Source organism: Desmodus rotundus, chromosome 2, assembly GCF_022682495.2.
Source record: "Desmodus rotundus isolate HL8 chromosome 2, HLdesRot8A.1, whole genome shotgun sequence".
Classification (NCBI taxonomy): Eukaryota; Metazoa; Chordata; class Mammalia; order Chiroptera; family Phyllostomidae; genus Desmodus; species Desmodus rotundus.
The window spans coordinates 91,043,036-91,062,564 of NC_071388.1; the positions used below are offsets into that span (position 1 = coordinate 91,043,036).

At 37.1% G+C, this 19,529-nt stretch overlaps 1 protein-coding gene across 3 annotated transcripts in view; it reads right to left on the bottom strand.

Annotated features, from left to right (window-relative positions):
- The window catches only part of CFAP44 (cilia and flagella associated protein 44), a 117,032-nt gene that overhangs the window by 43,114 nt on the left and 54,389 nt on the right, over positions 1–19,529 (bottom strand). For all 3 annotated transcript variants that reach the window (XM_024578109.3, XM_045185778.2, XM_045185779.2), the window contains 4 exons: positions 15,726–15,887; positions 12,540–12,779; positions 5,715–5,860; positions 4,838–5,108 (listed from right to left, as the gene is read on the bottom strand). In XM_024578109.3, the coding sequence (XP_024433877.2) occupies positions 4,838–5,108; positions 5,715–5,860; positions 12,540–12,779; positions 15,726–15,887 (819 nt within the window). The remainder of the gene's footprint in view (positions 1–4,837; positions 5,109–5,714; positions 5,861–12,539; positions 12,780–15,725; positions 15,888–19,529) is intronic.

The window sequence follows — 19,529 nt, forward strand, 5'->3', positions numbered from 1 at the left end:
ACAATTCCCCAAAATACCTCATATATATTAGTAAGCATTTCACTTGACCTTATCAAAAGAAGACATACAGTGAGAAATGTACAGAATAATACAATCCTTACCCTTGAGAAAGATATTAAATCAGAAATATGAATCTCCCTTTAAAAAGAAAATCAGTTTAAATTAAGGAGTACTATGAAGTAAATCACTCAGAAGTACTTGGTTTATTCAAGTACTATGCTGTAAAATGTCTTAGACTGTTAAAGGAGAGGAATTATAACCTGGTGAACTAAACAAGAGTCTTAGTTTGCTAGCTAATCAGTTCTTAAGTAAAACTGAACTTGCTTATTCTCTACTACCTTTTTAAAAGATTTTATTCATTTATTTTTAGAGAAGGGGAGGGAGGGAGAAAGAAAGGGAGAGACGCATCAGTGTGTGGTTGCCTCTTGTGCGGTCCCTTCTGGGACCTGGCCTACAACCCAGACACATGCCCTGACTGAGAATCGAACCAGTGACCCTTTGGTTTGCAATCCAGCACTCAATCCACTGAGCCACACGAGCCAGGGCTCTATTATCTTTTCTAATAGATCGGTCTCTATTTTGCTGTCATTCATTGTAAAGACACAAAGACTTTTGATCAAGTTGTTTTATTACACTACTAGTCTTTATACATATGAAATGTAAGTCTGTATATTTTTATGTAAGACAGGTTTATGACTTTAGTAAAATCGAAGTCATAAATCATGACCAATGTAAGAGACAATGATCACTAATACACTTTAGTTACTGTTAATCATTGAATTTTATTTTTTAATATATTTTTTCTCTTTAGCACTAGAACATGTCATTCCTTTATTGACATGCATAAAATACATCACATTTTGTGTTCTGCTGATGCTATAGATTCAATACCGTTCTCCAGCCACATGAACATAAAGTACATCATGCAACCTTGGATCTCTAACAGTGCGAGGCTTAACCAAGAATGGGTGCTGCTAGAACAATGCTGCTCCCTTTGATGCGACAACTGAGCATCCACCTCCCCCTACCTTGGATGATTTCCTCAGCATGTCAGAGCAGTGAGGAATGGTTTAGTCTCATAGCCAAGTTAGGGTCAAGACACTGGTCACATAATACACATGCTCTGATTTTTAAAAAATTCTGAATCTTGGGCAATTGTTCTCTTGTAACTAAAGTTTCTAAAAGCAGTTATTGTCCAAAGCTAGAAGAACTTAAGTCTTCTCAGATGAGCATGTGAATGAATGGAGGGAGGTAAACAAAAAATAAAATTAAAAAAGATGAAGTCTGATAGGAGAGCAGCTGGATAGAAAATCAAAAAAGGAAGAGTAGTTTAAAGTGTATTTCAGCTATAATGCAGGTTATTCTAGCATCACATGGCACACTTCCAGAGATACTCTGTTGTATTCATCTCTGTCTGCTTTATAGGTCCTTGCAGTCTCTGGCACTAGGAGGTCATCTGGATTTGGATTACAGAGCAGGGGACAAATGGATAAAAAGAACTACATTTTAAAATTATTTTACTGCCCAGAATTAAGCTCCTTAGTTCTCCAAATGAGTGTGATTTCCAGGCTCTCCTGGTCTCAGCTGTTTTCACTAAATTTGAGTTTAAACAAAGGTGCTCCCAGAACTTCCAAAATGTATGCCAGTTGTTCTCAATAGTGGTTGCACAGTAACATTACAGGGGCCTGGGGAGGGACAGGTTTCGGATACCTGGGCCTCACCTTCAGAGATTCTGATTTCATTGCTCTTGAGTAGGGCTCAAGCATCTGTACTTTAAAAACTCCTTAACTGATTCTAAAGTATGGTAAGGTAAGAACCTCAAACCTATGCAGAGTTTAGTTTTTGGTTTGTTTATTCAATTATTTGTGGTTTCACCCCCTTTAAAGCAGAGTGTGCTTTAGTAATTTAAGAAATATTGATTGCAGTCATAAATAAAAGGACACTATTATACATGTGCAGAATGTATTTTTTCTATACAATACATGTTTCCATATAGAGAGTTGACAACAGGTAGAATGATATTTTTATGGGTAATTTAGCACATTAATATTTAATTTTTAAAAATTTTAAATATATTTTATTGATTATGCTACTCCAGCTGTCCCATTTCCTCCCTTTTATTCCCCTCTGCCCTGTACAACCCCTCCCACCTGCATTCCACACCTCTTAGTTCACATCCCTGGGTCATCCATATAAATTCTTTGGCTTCTCCACTACCCATACTATTCTTAACCTACTCCTGTCTATTTTGTACCTACATTTATGCTTCTTCTTCCCTTACCTTTTCCTAAACTCCCCCTGCCCCCCACCCTGCTAATAACCCTTCATGTGATCTCCATTTCTGTGATTCTGTTTCTGTTCCAGTTGTTTGCTTAGTTTGTTTTTGTTTCTGATTTTTTAGGTTTGGTTGTTGAGTTATAAGTCTTTTGTTATTTTACTGTTCATATTTTTGATCACCTTCTTTTTCTTAGATAAGTCCCTTTAACATTTCATACAATAAGGGCTTAGTCATGATGAACTCCTTTAACTTGACCTCATCTGGGAAGCACTTTATCTGCCCTTCCATTCTAAATGATAGCTTTGCTGGATAGAGAAATCTTGGATATAGGTCCTTGCTTTTCATGATTTGGAATACTTCTTTCCATCCCCTTCTTGCCTGCAAGGTTTCTTCTGAGAAATCAACTGATAATCTTATGGGAACTCCTTGGTAGGTAACTGTCTCCTTTTCTCTGGCTACTTTTAGGATTCTCTCCTTCTCTTTAATCTGGGGTAATGTAATTATGATGTGTGTTGGTATGTGCTTCCTTGGGTCCAACTGCTTTGGGACTTTCTGAGCTTCCTGGACTTCCTGGAAGTCTATTTCCTTTGCCAGATTGGGGAACTTTTCCTTCATTATTTTTTCAAATAAGTTTTCAATTTCGTGCTCTTCCTATTCTCCTTCTGGCACCCCTATGATGTTGGATGTTGGAACGTTTGAAGTTGTCTCAGAGCTTCCTCAGACTCTCCTCATTTTTTTGAATTCTTGTTTCTTCATTCTGTTCTGGTTGAATGTTTCTTTCTACCTTCTGGTCCAAACCGTTGATTTGAGTCCCGGTTTCCTTCCCGTCACTGTTGGTTCCCTGTACATTTTCCTTTATTTCACTTTGCATAGCCTTCACTTCCTCCTCTATTTTGCAACCATACCCTAACATTTCTGTGAGCTTCCTGATTACCAGTGTTGTGAATTCTGCATCTGAAATGTTGGCTATCTCTTCATGGCTTAATTGTATTTTTCTGGAACTTTGATCGGTTCTTTCATTGGGGCCATTTTTTTTTTGGCTTGGTGCACCTGTTATGTGGTAAGGGGCAGAGCCTTAGGTATTAACCAGGGCAGGGCAACCCACTTGGCTGCGTTGTGGAGCTATATGTGGGGAAGGGGACTGAGAGGGAACAATGCCAGTTGCTGGGCTCTCAGTGGGCTTTCAGTCACTTCCTCTACTACCCACAAGAAAATTGGGCCCTTCTGGTGCTGATTCCCAGGTTGGTGGTTTCATGTACATTCTAGGACCCTGTGGGTCTCTCCAATGAACTCTCCTGTGAAGCAGGGAGTTTCTCCCACCACTCCAACCCCCCACAGGCTTCTTCATTCAGAAGTTTTGAGGTTTTATTTCCCTGTGCCAGAACCCTGGGTTGCATGGTCTGTCTCACTCCCCAGTTGTTCCTCCCATTATCCACACACAAATGTGGGACTTCCTGGTCCAGTCTGCCAGCCGCCACCTTGCCTGCCCAGGTACTCCAGGCAATACTTTGCCATGAGTCCTCTCCAGCCTGGCTGCCCGTACCTGCCCCTCCCACCAGTCTGAACGAATGTTTCTTTAACTCCTTAATTGTTGGACTTCCATACAGTTCAATTTTCTGGCAGTTCTGGTTGTTTTTTGTTTTTAAATTTGTTGTTGTTCTTTTGGTTGTGCGAGGAAGCACAGTGTATCTACCTATGCTCCATCTTGGCCAGAAGTCCTAAGATTTTCTTCTTGTTCATACACTTTCCATTCTGTAATTCCTCTTTCTAAGCTGAACCTCTTTAGAAAACAGTCCATTCTCCAAATTTTCCTGCTATTAATACAAATTAAAATTTTCCCTCTCAAACCTTCCCTATGTTCTTTGCCTGGTCTCCTGAGGTTAGCTACCTGTTAAGTGGGAAGCCAATGTGTTCACAGGAATTTTAACTATAGTCTTTCTAATACAATTCCTTATTCCTTAGGAGAAATTCCAACAGTTATTAATAATTCAATCAAAAGGGACCATTTCAATAATAGAAAATTCAGGTCCTATGACAGGACAAAAGTATATAATTTGGGGATCTGAATACTCAATCTTTATTAAAAGCCAATAATGTATTATTCCTAAAAATAGAATAATTTAACTGAATCTTTAATCATGAGCCACACTGTCATATTCTAATACTACGACAATAATATTTTCACAACTCCTTTCCAAGGCACAAATTAGAGTGTACATCTCACAGAAGCCCCTCAAAGAGTGAGTGAATAAATGAAAAGCACAATATATATCTGAAAAAGAAATGTGCATTTTGAAAACAAACTTTGATTAAGTGATTGATACAGAAAATTGACACCATTTTTTTAAATTTTGGAAATTCTGTACCTTTAGAAAGAAAGGGAATTCAACATCTTTAATATTTGAAAAAGAGGGACCAGAAAGTCAAGATTATAATATTGGTAGGAAGAGTAGTCATAAGGTATCTAAGTAGTTTTCAAATTTTAAAGAATATGAATAATTTTACCAATACTATTTTAAATAAAGGGTTTTGTTGTTGTTGTTGTTGTTAGTTACATACCCTGGGAGATGGCACTTTGGCCTTCATGGTTTTCCTTAACTCAAATACAGAAAAAATGCTGAAAACAAAGATATTACTATCTGCTCCAATAGTCACCAAAAACCGGTCATCATAGCTGGTAGTAATGCCTTTGATACATCCATAATTATTGTCATGGATACTGAAGTGCCAGTAGTGTTCCATACTGGCCAATGAAGAGTCATTCTGACTTAGGACATAGGTTCGAATTGCTCCATCTTGCATTCCACAAAACATCATATCTTGGTTAAAACTATGAAACAGAAAGAAAATAAATTGTTCTTCATATTAATCTGAAAATGTTTAATTTTAAATTAATTGACAAATGACTAAACTTTTAGTAACAAAGCTATGATGGACTAAATTACGTCCCCCTCAAAAGTCACAGGTTGAAGCCCTGACTAACCATGGAAGTTCCAGCAAACTAATACAAAAGGATGAAGGGGAAAGCCAATTTGAAAGTTGGAGTTACTGCATTTGGCCTCCAAAAGAATGATTGGCACATATGCTTCATTCCTAATTACTAAAGGAGTAATAATTCAATTTGTGATTTCTCCAGAATCATAACCCTGAAGCTACGTTATCTGACCATGCAGTGGCATCCTCCTAAATAACACAGAATAAATCCGTGCAACTCAATTATGTGATAAACAGAATTATTTGCAGAATATTTGATAAAAGGCATTGAAATACAGTTTCAGGATTAGCTTTGATTCTGTTTCTTCCTTTGATTTAATTATCATTATTTGAGTACCCCTCCATTTGGATAGATCTTTAAAAATTGACAATATTCATAATGGGCAAAACTATAGACACAAATGGGTTATAGTTTTTTTAAGCTTTCTGAAATTCTGTTAACCTGAAAGTGATGGCATGGATGGGATTATCTTCTGTATCCTCAAGAAAACGGAAATCAAAAGGTTCATCTTTCTTTTCTGTGATATCACTGCTTTTGTCGTATGGAGGGAACTCACAGTGATATAGAAAACCAGCATCATAGCCACCCTAGAAAAGAGATAAATAACATGGAAGGTAGTATTTGAATGTAAGACACATATCACCACATGAGAAGTTTTTGATTGCAAATTTTAAATAATAAAATAGATGTCTTAAAACATCTACTTTATATGAATTATGTGATTATAGATAGGTTTTATAAAGTATCTCCATTTTCCATTTATATTCAACTATACAATTATAATGATAAAACACAATAATTTGTTTCTACTTAAAAGTAGTAGAAGAGAGTTCTCCCCTCTGACTATGTATTGAATTCCATTAAACCTTACCCTGAATAAGCAGTATTTAATCACAGAATTTTATGGGTCATGACAAACACCAGAGAATTTATCATCAATGCCCCCCGCATTAAAGAAAATATCAATAGCTATTTTTTAGGCAGAAGATGTAATTACAAAGATGTAGAAAGGAATTAACAGAAAGAAAAAGAATATACTAAAATGATACCAAGAATATAAAATAGTAAAATGCCTTTTGGGGACACAAGTATATATATGTGTGTATGTGTGTGTGTGTATGTATAACAATAAAATACATTACAATGAGGGAAGACACATGGAATGAAGTGCTCTAAGTTCTTTTTTCTCTGGAACTAGTATGAGAATAAATTTACATCAAACTATAATAGGTTAAGGATACATATTATGATCTTCAGGATTACCTCTAAATAAATAGTAAAAGAATGTATAACTAATAACCTAATAGAGCAGAAAATTACCTTAATTATCCAGAAGGTGAAAAGGGAGCATAGAATTGGTATGATGAAGAGAAATAGTTAATAAGATGGTGGATTTGATCTAAAATATATTAGTAATCACATTAAACATAATTGGACATAGTACTCTATTCGAAAAAGACAAAGATCAACCTACAGGATTAAAAAAAGAAGCCTAACCATATGCTGCTTTAAAGAAACATTCTTTGCATATACAAGTATGAAAGAGAACAAGCATTAATAACTCTAAGTTTTGTTTTAGTATCTGGGTGGATGCTTATCTCATTTGCTGAGATAGAGATGGAGCAGGTTTGCATGAGGCAAATGTGGTTTAAAAGCTATATTTTGAATATGTTAATTTTGATGTACCGAGATGTCAAGTTGGGTAGGTATATGAGTCTGAATGTAAGAGGAGAGGTCAAGAATAGACACAAAAATTTGATATTAATTGGCACATAATTGATATTTAAAGCCATGGGACTAGATGAAGTCACCTAGCAAGAAAGAAGGGGTCCAAGATCACATCCTACAGTACTTCAAATCTCAAAACCTAGTTCATTATATAAGAAGCCAGCAGATAAGGCTAAAAAGTGGCCAGTAGAATGTGGTGTCTTTTAAGACAGGAAAATAAAGTGTTTTTAAAAGGATGGGGTAAATCCCTACCATTGATGTGCCAAGAGCAATCAAAGCTCAGCTACAAAGGGAAGGTGGCACACAGCTCACATCAGGGAGCAAACCTGACACACCCAGCCCTGGTGACCAGGGAGGCTGCACCTCTGGGCCCATAGGACACCTACTACATAACACCACTCTACCAACACTGAGAGATGTAGGAGCTCTACCTAATACATGGAAACAAACACAAGGTGGCAGCCAAAATGAGGAGACAAAGAAAATAAGCATCCCAAATGAAGTAACAACAAAACTCCAGAAAAAGAACTAAGTAAAATGGAGACAAACAATCTACCAGATACAGAGTTCGAAACACTGGTTATAAGGATGCTCAGTGAACTTAGAAGTAGATGAATTTAGTAAGAACAAAGAGACAGGAAACATAAAAAATAGATATTTAAAACAAAAAAAAACAGTCAAAAGTGAAAAATACAATAACTGTAATAAAGAATATATTACATGGAATCAACAGTAGAGGAGATGGAACAGAGTATGTAAGTAATGATTTGGAAGATAAGGAAGCAGAAAACACTCCCCAACCCCCCTAAAAAAAGTAAAAAAAAAAAGAGAGATAAGGAGATTTTTAAGGAACCTCTGGGACAATTTCAAGAGTACCAACATTCACATTATGGGGGTTCCAAAAGGAGAAGAGAGAAAACAAGGAATTGAAAACCTATTTTAAAAAAATAATAATGACGGAAAACTTCCCTAACCTGGTGAAAGAAATAGACATACAAGTCCAAAAGGTCAGAGAATCCAAAACAAGATGAACTCCAAGAAGACCACACCAAGACACATCATAATAAAAATGTCAATGATTAAAGACAAAGAGAGAATCTTAAAAGCAGCAAGAAAAAAGCAGTTAGTGACCATAAGACTGTCAGCTGATTTCTCAACAGAAACTTTGCAGGCCAGAAGGGAATGGCACAAAATATTCCAAGTGATGCAAACAAGAGCCTGTAGGTCCATCCATGCTGTCCCAAAAGGTCCCAAGTTTACTCTACTATGCAAAGCTACCATCTAGAATCAAAGGGCAGATAAAGACCTTACCAGACAAGAAAAGGCAAAGGAGTTTGTCATCACCAAACCTGCATTACATGAAATGTTAAAGGGTCTTCTTTAAGAAGAAGAAAAGATAAAAATATGAATAAAATTGAAATAAATACATATCCATCAACAATTACTTTAAATACAAATGGGTTAAATGCTCCAATAAAAAGATATACAGTGGCTGAGTAGATAACAAAAGAAGGCCCTAATATATGCTGTTTACAAGGGACTAACTTTAGACCAAAAGACACAGACTGAAAGTAAAGGGCTGGAAAAGATATTTCATGAAAATGGAAACAAACAAAAAAGCTGGAATAGCAATACTTATACTAGACAAAAAAAGACTATTATTTTTTATTGACTTTTTACCTGTCATTTCAAATTATATTTTATTGTTTATGCTATTACAGTTGTTCCTCAGTTTCCCCCCCTTTGCCTGCTTCTACCCAGTCCCCCACTCGGCCTCATGCAAGCCCCACACCGTTTTACATGGTCATGGGTCATGTTCTTTGGTTAACCCCTTCACCTTCTTTCATCCAGTCCCCCCACAATAGCTCTCAATCTGTTCCATGTGTCTATACGTCTGTTTCTATTTTGTTCGTTAGTTTAGTTTGTTCATTAGATTCCACGTATATTGAAATTGTATGGTATTCATCTTTCACTAACTAGATTATTTCACTTAGCATAATGTTCTCTAGGTCCATCCATGCTGTCCCAAAAGGTAAGAGCCCCTTCTTTTTTTACTGCTGTATAATATGCCATTGTGTAAATGTACCACAGCTTTTTTATCCACTCTCTACTGATAGGACTTAGGCTGTTTCCAGACCTTGGCTATTATAAATAATGCTGCTGTGAACATAGGAGTGCATATATTCTTTTGAAATGGTGTTTCAGGATTCTTAGGATATATTCCCAGAAGTGGAATCACTGGGTAAAAAGGGAGTTCCATTTTTAGTTTATTGAGGAGATTCCATACTCTTTTCCACAGTGACTGCACCAATCTGCATTCCTATCAACAGTGCACAAAGGTTCCTTTTTCTCCACAACCTCACCAGCACTTGTTGTTTGTTGATTTATTGATGATAGCCATTCTGATTGGTGTGAGGTGATATCTCGCTGTGGTTTTAATTTGCATCTCTCTGATGATTAGTGATGTTGAGCATTTTTTCATATATCTATTGGTCACCTGTATGTCCTCTTTAGAGAAGTGTCTATTCAGGCCTTTGCCCATTTTTCATCAATTTGTTTGTCTTCCTGCTGTTGAGTTGTATAAGTTCTTTATATATTTTGGAAATTAAACCCTTATCAGATGTATCATTGGCAAATATGTTCTCCCATACAATGGGTTACCTTTTTATTTTGATGATGGTTTCTTTAGCTGTGTAGAAGTGTTTTAATTTGATGTAGGCCCATTTGTTTATGTTTTCCCTGTGTTTTCCTTGCCCTGGGAGATATATCAGCAAAAATATTGCTATGCAAAATATCTGAAATTTTGCTGCCTATGTTTTCTTCAAGATTTTTGTGGTTTTGCAACTTATATTTAAGTATTTTGCCCATTTTGAGTTTATTTGTGTATATTGTATAAGTTGGTGGCCTAGTTTCATTTATTTGCATGTACCTATCCAATTTTTCCCAACACCATTTATTGAAGAGACTGTCTTTACCTGATTGTATGTTCTTCTCTCCTTTGTCAAATAGTAATTGACTCTAACAAGAGACAAAGAAGGATTTAGCAATTCCATTTCTGGGTATTTACCCAAAGAAACCCAAAATACTCATTTGAAAAGACATATACATACATATGTTCATTGTAGCATTATTTACAATAGTCAAGATATGGAAACAATCTAAATGTCCATCAATAGGTGAATGGATAAAGAAGTAATGCATGTATACAATGGACGATGACTCGGCCATAAAAAAGTGAAATCATGCCATCTGTAGCAACATGGATGGACCTAGAACATATTGTGCTAAGTGAAATAAGTCAGACAGAGAAAGACAAATGTCATATGATTTCAATTATATGTGGAATCTAAAAACAAAACAAACAAACAAGCCAGCCAGAAGCACACTTACAGACACAGAGAGTATTTTGATAGCTGCCAAATGAGAGGGGTGTTAAGGGGCTGGGAGTAAAGATGAAGGGATTAAGAAGTACAAATTGGTAGTTACAAAATAGTCACAGACACGTAAAGTACAATATAGTTGATATTATTGTAATTATTATGTATGGTGTCAGATGGGTACTAGATTTAACAAGGTGATAATGTCATAGGTTACATAAATGTCTAACTACTGGGTTGTATACCTAGAGACTAATATAATATTGCACATCAACACTATTTTGAAAATAAATTATTTTGAAAAGAGAAGGATGGAGGCTCAGCTCTATCAAATGTTTCTGAAAAGCCAAATGGACAGAGAAGTGACCACTGAGCTTGGCCATATAGAAATCTTTGAAGTTGGTGGAGACAGAAACTCAACTAAAAGGGATTGAAGAGCAAACAGGAGGTGAAGAAATGAAGCCAACAATTACAGACAACTATTTCAATAAGGTTTCGTATATAGCAGCAGTGGAGGGGAAGGAAAAAGAGGTTAAGGGGAAATTTTTAAGGTTAAGTACTAAAGCATGTTTATGTGCTGATAAGAATTGAGTAAATAGAGAGAAGTTGATGATACAGAAGACCATGTCGCTTATTTCAGGAGCAAAATCTTTGATAAACTGAGAGGGGGTGGGATCAAGAGGCCATCTGGAAGTGTCATTGGGCAGTTGCAGGGGACCATTCAAGATTTGTACAACAGGCAAAGCAGATTCAACTTATATGGATGCCTGCAGAGCATTAAATCCGACTGAATCAAGATAATTCCATCTGATTGTCCTTATTTTATTTTCTCAGTGAAATGTGAGATGAGTTTGTCAATGGAAAGTGAGGGAAGACACAAAATATTTGAGGGGAGAAGAAAGAATTAAAACAACAGCTTGGAAAATGGGAAAGCGAACAGGGCTGGGCAGCAGAGCCAGACTGCAGTGTGAGCAGTGATTTGAGAACTGTGGTCATGACTTCAAAATGAGACTGGTTTTCCACAGCATCTACTTACATGTAGGCACGAGTTGGCAAGTAGTTGGATCAAGTGTCACTGCCTCTGTGAACTATAACTTAACCATATACTCAGGTGTAGTTTACTGGTTAAGAGCATGGACTTTACACCCAGACAGCCTGAGTCCAGATCCTGGTTCCAACTTGCTGTGTGACCTTGGATAAGTTACTTAACCTCTCTATGCCTTGGGTTATTTGTATGTAAAATGCAAATAAGGGCAATTATTTTAGAGGGTGGTTGGGTAGATCACTTAGAATGGTGCCTGTTACAAGATAAGTTTCCATACCTAATAAATAAAAGTATAGGATGGACATTAATTTCCTGTGGTAATCATTTAACCATATATGTAAATCAAATCACTACACTGTATACCTTAACTTACACTGTGCTGTATGTCAATTATATTTCAATAAAGCTGGGAAAAATTGATAATCCTTCATATATATATTTTAGGTCAATTATTACTTTTTTGATTAATAGAATTGAAATTTGTGACAAATTTATAATGAAGGAAATCTTGCTTTGCAATAGATCAATAAAATGTTTTATAAAAATAGAATATATATAAGGATGCAATTGTCACATCACTGTGATGGTCCCTGGTAATTGTTTCCCCAGTATCCGTTCTTCTATTCTTCTTTATTACCCAAGTTCCAATTTTGTTCAGGGTGACAATGTGCCCATCGAAAAACAGCCATCCTCCCAGACTTCCACATGTTTACACAGCAAAGCTGTAGATAGCAACATGTGAGCAAGCATCCACTGGATAGCACTGTCATTACTTTCAAAAAGCTGATTATTTTCAAAATTTAGAAACACTGACTCAGCTGGAAAACCCCTTAGCCCTTTGTCCTTCTAACTTCAGTTCTTCTCCCCTTAGACCTCCTGGAACACACATGACTGTCCTAGATGATAACAGATATAACAAGTAGACATATAAGACATATATTAAGATGATATTAAAAAACTGTATCATTCATTCTTCAAAATCCACACCTTTGATAGGAGTTAATAAATGAAGTCTTACCATAAGAGTGAGAAAGTAAAAATATACTGGAAAATAATGAATATCAAATATATTAATTTAGGGATGACATAACAATTATTTATTACATTATTACTCACCAAAGAAAGCCAGAACTTCCCTGGCCCAGAGTAAAATCCACAGAGGATGTGACAGGGGGTTGATGGAATAAAGATTTGGGGCAAGGGCTCCTCTTCCACTTCCTCCTCTTCGTCTTCCTCTTCTTGGGATTCCATTTCTCCATCTTTCCCCATCTCTGCTGCTAGCCGCTTCCTCCTTTCTTCCTTTTCCTTCTCCTTCAACTCCTTCCGTCTCTTTCTCTTTTCAATTTCTATTAATCTCTTTAGCAAAACAGACATTAAGGAGATATGAAAACAACTGTAATTCATTCACTCATTTACACTATTCTGCATGACAAAGAAAGTAGAAGGAGGATAGGGTCCTAGAAAATATCACAGCTCTAATGTAACAAGTAATATCATTTAAAAATAACTATCAGCTTGGCAATATATTTTCATCATTAAATTTTTCAAATCTTCGGAATAATTTGATTTCTATATTATCCTCCATTGATCCTGGTTTTAAAGAAATTATTTCATCATTATTGCCCTAATAAAGAAACTAAATACAGTTTCTCTTAGTCTATCCCTGTCTGTCAGCCCATAAATTAGGTGGACCGAAACTGTCTATGAAGGATGTTTCTATTTTTAGTAAAAGTATGATTCATGCACTCAGCATCTGTCAACTGGCCCCTAATACTGGCATCCCTACATCTCATCTTTTACTTCCTTCTTACATTTATTTATTTTTAATATATCTTATTGATTATGCTATTACGGTTATCCCATTTCCCCCCTATTCCCTTTCGCCCTGCATCCCCGCTCCCACCCCCATTCCACACCCCTTAGTTCATATCCATGGGTAATCCATATAAATTCTTTGGCTTCTCCATTTCCCATACTATTCTCAACCTACCCCTGTCTATTTTGTACCTACCATTTATGCTTCTTCTTCCCTTACCTTTTCCTAAACTCCCCCTGCCCCCCACCCTGCTAATAACCCTTCATGTGATCTCCATTTCTATGATTCTGTTCCTGTTCCAGTTGTTTGCTTAGTTTGTTTTTGTTTTTAATTTTTTAGGTTCGGTTGTTGAGTTATAAGTCTTTTGTCATTTTACTGTTCATATTTTTGCTCACCTTCTTTTTCTTAGATAAGTCCCTTTAACATTTCATACAATAAGGGCTTGGTGATGATGAACTCCTTTAACTTGACCTCATCTGGGAAGCACTTTATATGCCCTTCCATTCTAAATGATAGCTTTGCTGGATAGAGAAATCTTGGATATAGGTCCTTGCTTTTCATGATTTAGAATACTTCTTTCCATCCCCTTCTTGCCTGCAAGGTTTCTTCTGAGAAATCAACTGATAATCTTATGGGAACTCCTTGGTAGGTAACTGTCTCCTTTTCTCTGGCTACTTTTAGGATTCTCTCCTTCTCTTTAATCTGGGGTAATGTAATTATGATGTGTGTTGGTATGTGCTTCCTTGGGTCCAACTGCTTTGGGACTTTCTGAGCTTCCTGGACTTCCTGAAAGTCTATTTCTTTTGCCAGATTGGGGAACTTTTCCTTCATTATTTTTTCAAATAAGTTTTCAATTTCGTGCTCTTCCTATTCTCCTTCTGGCACCCCTATGATGTTGGATGTTGGAACGTTTGAAGTTGTCTCAGAGCTCCCTCAGACTCTCCTCATTTTTTTGAATTCTTGTTTCTTCATTCTGTTCTGGTTGAATGTTTCTTTCTACCTTCTGGTCCAAACCGTTGATTTGAGTCCCGGTTTCCTTCCTGTCACTGTTGGTTCCCTGTACATTTTCCTTTATTTCACTTTGCATAGCCTTCACTTCCTCCTCTATTTTGCAACCATACCCTAACATTTCTGTGAGCTTCCTGATTACCAGTGTTGTGAATTCTGCATCTGAAATGTTGGCTATCTCTTCATGGCTTAATTGTATCTTTTTCTGGAGCTTTGATCTGTTCTTTCATTGGTGCACCTGTTATGTGGTAAGGGGCAGAGGCTTAGGTATTAACCAGGGCAGGACAACCCACTTGGCTGCGTTGTGGAGCTATATATGGGGGAGGGGACTGAGAGGCAACAATGGCAGTTGCTGGGCTCTCAGCGGGCTTTCAGTCACTTCCTCTACTACCCACAAGAAAATTGGGTCCTTCTGGTGCTGATTCCCAGGTTGGTGGTTTCATGTACATTCTAGGACCCTGTGGGTCTCTCCAATGAACTCTCCTGTGAAGCAGGGAGTTTCTCCCACCACTCCAACCCCCCACAGGCTTCTTCATTCAGAAGTTTTGAGGTTTTATTTCCCTGTGCCAGAACCCTGAGTTGCATGGTCTGTCTCACTCCCCAGTTGTTCCTCCCATTATCTGCACACAAATGTGGGACTGCCTGGTCCAGTCCGCCAGCCGCCACCTTGCCTGCCCAGGTACTCCAGGCAACACTTTGCCACGAGTCCTCTCCAGCCTGGCTGCCCATCTCTTCCCCTCCTACCAGTCTGGATGAATGTTTCTTTAACTCCTTGGTTGTCGGACTTCCATACGTGACAGCTCTGAGTTTTTTTGTTTTTAAATTTGTTGTTGTCCTACTTTGGATTGTGTGAGGAGGCACAGTGTTTCTACCTACACCTCCATCTTGGCCGGAAGTCCCCCATCTTTTATCTCCCTATTCTGTTTACCTCTCAGAATTATCTTCCTAATTTACATGATCTCATCACGTCAATCCCCTCCTCGGAAACTCACAATGGATCTAAATGGCCTAAGAAATAAATTGAAACAACTGAAACATCTTGGCTAGAATTTAAGGAGATCCATGTGTTGGTCACAGACTCTTGCCACAAACTGCATCCCTGTTTCACCAGTCCATTCTTCATTTCCCCAAACTTCAAAAACAAGTGTGCCTTCTCTCAGGATGTTTTCCCAACTTTTATTGCCTTCTTGTCATTTTCAATGCTTCAAAGTTCTTCTCATTCTTTAAGTATTGAATGTCACCTCCATACAGTCATCTTTGATCTCCTCTCATCCTTCCATCAGAACCTATATTCTTTTCTCCGCATGCCCCTAAAATTCTTTTCTTTGCACTGTGATTTTCATCTCTATTCACTACTGCCTTAAAATACAGGGTCTATGGCTTACTCTTATTTTATTTTCCCAGCACTTAACACAGGATATTTTATATACTAAACAAGAAAAAAAATATTAGAAAATAATGATTCAAGAATCGCATACCAGAATCTTAGATTTGACACTTGAAAAATGGAAACATTTTATGCACATGTCTTTGATTTCATAGGAAACTACATCGTGATCCTCCCCTTCTTCCTTTATGGTTGGAAATGGAGCTTCAAGAACATAGTCATTCTCACAGATAATCAGTAAAGTACTATCAGGCTGAAAAAAAAAGATTAAACATTATTTATACTTAGGCAAATTTTTAGAAGCACAGTTCAAAAATATTACAAACCAGGGAAAATATAATTGGTTATGTATACTAATTATTTTTGAAGGGTACTTAATTCCTTGTTGCAGTTATTATTCATAAGTCAATCTTATTAATCACTATATACAACTATTAATACTAATTATTATAGTATTATAATCAATAAGCTAAGTGTCAATATTAGATTTAGATTTTTTTCCCTTGTAGATGCCATACATATTTTCTGAGCCAAAATGTGGCTATGAAACACTTTAGCCTAAAAAATCAGAATATTAAAATTAAAACTATAACGGGAAAGTCTTTAGTATGTGGCAAGAGTCCCGGTTCCTTTGATGGATCATTCTCTATCAGCCAGAATTCATTAAATGTGAATGTTCCCAAGGTTTTTGTGCTCTTCCCTCTTCTCCAGTCTCTTCATAAACATTTCCTGGAAAATCTTCTTCGTAAACATTTCCTAGAAAATCTTATGGCAAACTCAAGGCTTCATTACCATGGATATGCAGTTAAATTCCAAATTATTCTCTCTGGCCCTGACCTTTCTCTTGAGCTCCCGAACATTATTCAAAATATTTATTTATTTAGTTATCTTATTCTACAGTTACTTATTATACACCTACCATGTACTCAGCATGTTGTAAAGTGCTAGGGGTAAAATTATCACAGGAAGAAAAAGTACAGTTTCTGCCATTATAGAGCCTCCCTCTCATGGGAGAGCCTATCATTTAACAAATCATAGAAATTAATGTAAATTATAACTGCAACAAGTGTTGCAGAGGTGCCACAAGAGCAAGAAGGTTGTGCAAAGCTTCCTGAGAAGGCAGCACCTATGCTTCAAGTGAAGGATGAGTAGAAAATAAATACACAATGTGTTAGGGGAGGGTCTGAGGGAAGATGCTATGTAAAGGAAATGCCGTGTGCAAATATCCTGAAGCACACTGGGTTATAAGGAAGTTGTGGGCTTGGATGGCATCACCTAGGTCAAGAGAACAGAGTGAGAGGACACAGCCTTAAGGAAACAACACTCAATGGCTGAGTGACAGAGACTGAGAAGAAATAATTACAAGATGCATGAGAAGGAGCCATCAGAGCAAAATGTCACAGAAGTCAAAGGGAAATGGTAGTTCACAGAGGAAATAAGGGTCAACAGGACCAAATGAAGCTAAGATCAAGACAGGCAAGAAATAAAAGCATTAAGTGGGTATCATTGATGTCTTTAGAAAAGCTGATTTAGTGGAATAATGACACTAGATATTGGTAAGAGAGTGTGAAGGAAACAGTGGGATGTATTTTACTTGTATTTTAATATTTTTAAATGTTATGAGATATTGGTATTTTAAAAATACACAACAATAGCATATCATTCTAGAACAGGGGTATCAAACCCATTTTCACCGGAGGCCACATCAGCCTCGTGGTTGCCTTCAAAGGGCTGAATGTAATTTTAGGACTGTATAAATGTAAGTGCTCCTTAGCAGTTAAGTGAGAGCTCGGTGCTGCTGCTGGGTAGAAACAAGGTGCCAGGCCAGATAAAACAAGGTGGAGGGCCAGATTCGGTCCATGGGCCTTGTGTTTGCCACCTGCATTCTAGAAGGAAGGCAGAGGGAAAGTCCTAAGGTACTTGCATTGTCAGGTAGGAGGGTAAAGAATTAACATTAAACTTTCATGAGTTAAGGATGTATGTTAAGTTGTAAAGTAAGCATTGAAAGAATAGAAGAAGATGTATGATTTCTAAACTAGTAGAAGGAAAAGTAAAATAATGTTTTAAAAAATCAGTCCACATACAGGCAAATAAGGCAAGACATATAAAGGTCAAAAGGAAAGCTCACAAGTATTAATCACGGACCTCAGATGTATGGCAACATGAGAGATCCCCTTGGTCTCTCCCCTTGAAGTTTCAACAATATGAACAGCTATAACTCAACAAAGAATTCCCTGCTCAACACACAAACATGCCCGAGCAATCGCACTTTGGAACATCTAAAGATGGGCAAGTAGGAGCAATCCTGGGACATGAGAAGGCAGAAGGGCTCAAAAGAGTCATGGATGCAGCCCTGCAACCAGAAGTTCATGGTGGGGGTCAGTCCAAAGAGGGGAAGAATCAGGTTGTGGCTGGCGTTCCCTTCAATGGGAGGAGGAAAGAGATTCAGTGGGCATTCCTGCAGGAGTAGGCAGTATGAACTACATAACCACATAAATGCTTAGAAAAGGAATCCATCAGATACCAAGAATAACCATGAATAACCAAGGTGGTGAGGCAGCTCAGAAAGAATGAAAAATCTGCAGAAAACAAACTTATAGATATGGAAATATGTAATATAAATAATAGAGAATTCAAGATTACAGTTCTGAAAAAACTCAAAGAAATGCAAGAAAATACAGTCAAGCAATTTAATGAGCTCAGAAAACAAATCAATAAGCAAATGAGTACTTTACCAAAGAGATCGAAAGTTTAAAAAGAATGAAACTAATTCTGGAGATAAAGAACTCAATAAAAAGAGATCAAGAATAAACTAGTGAGCACAGGAAATACAGCCAAACAGATTGAGGAAAGAATTAGTGATATAAAAGATAGAGATCCAGAAATGAAGCAGAGAAAAGAAGAGAGTTGAGCATAAAGAAAATGAGAGAACTCTACAAGAACCATGTGACTCCATCAAAAAGAGCAATATAAGAATAATAGGCAAACCAGAAGAGGAAGAAAAAGAGAAGGGCACAGAAAGCCTATTTAAACAAATAGTTGATGAGAACTTCCCAAACCTATGGAAAGAGCTGTATCCTTGAATCCAAGAAGCAAACAGAATATCTAATTTCCTCAATCAAAAAAGGCCTACTCCAAGGCACATTGTTTTAAAACCATTAAAAATTAATGACAAAGAATTCTCAAGGCAGCCAAGGAAAAGAAAAAAGTAACCTGTACAGAAAAACCTATTAGATTATCATTGAACTTCTCAGCCAAAATTCTACAAACTAGAAGAGGGTGGAACCAAATATTCAAATAACTAAAAGAGAGAAATTACCAGCCAAGAACAATATATCTAGCCAAGCTACCTTTTAGATACAAAAAAGAAATACAGACTTTTCCAGACATCCAGAAGCTGAGAGAATTTATCACCAGAAGACCCTACTGCTGGAAATACTCAAGGGGGGCTATCTGAAACACAGAACAAAGGGTCACAAAACTATGCATAAGATCACCAGCAAACTTACAGCATAAACAGGAATAATTTGTGACAACAAAAATATAAACAGGGAAGGGGGTAAAGGTCTGAATTTGTGAAAGAGGATGCAGATTACATGCATTCAAAAGAAAAAGGAGTACTGTATGTATGAAGTTGTTTTCCCACAAACCTAATGATAACCACAAACAAAAAACCCAAACAGCGCTGGCTGGGTTGCTCAGCTGGCTGGAGTGCCGTCCTGTGCGCTAAAAGGTTGCAGATTCAATTAAGCAAGAGAGAGGGAGGAAAAAAGAAAGGGAGGAAGGGAAAGACCACATAACCAATATGAAAGTGGAAAAAAGGACATCCCTAAAGATCTTGTGACATTAAGGATATTGTGAAACTACAGATCATACATTTGAAAATTCAAAAGAA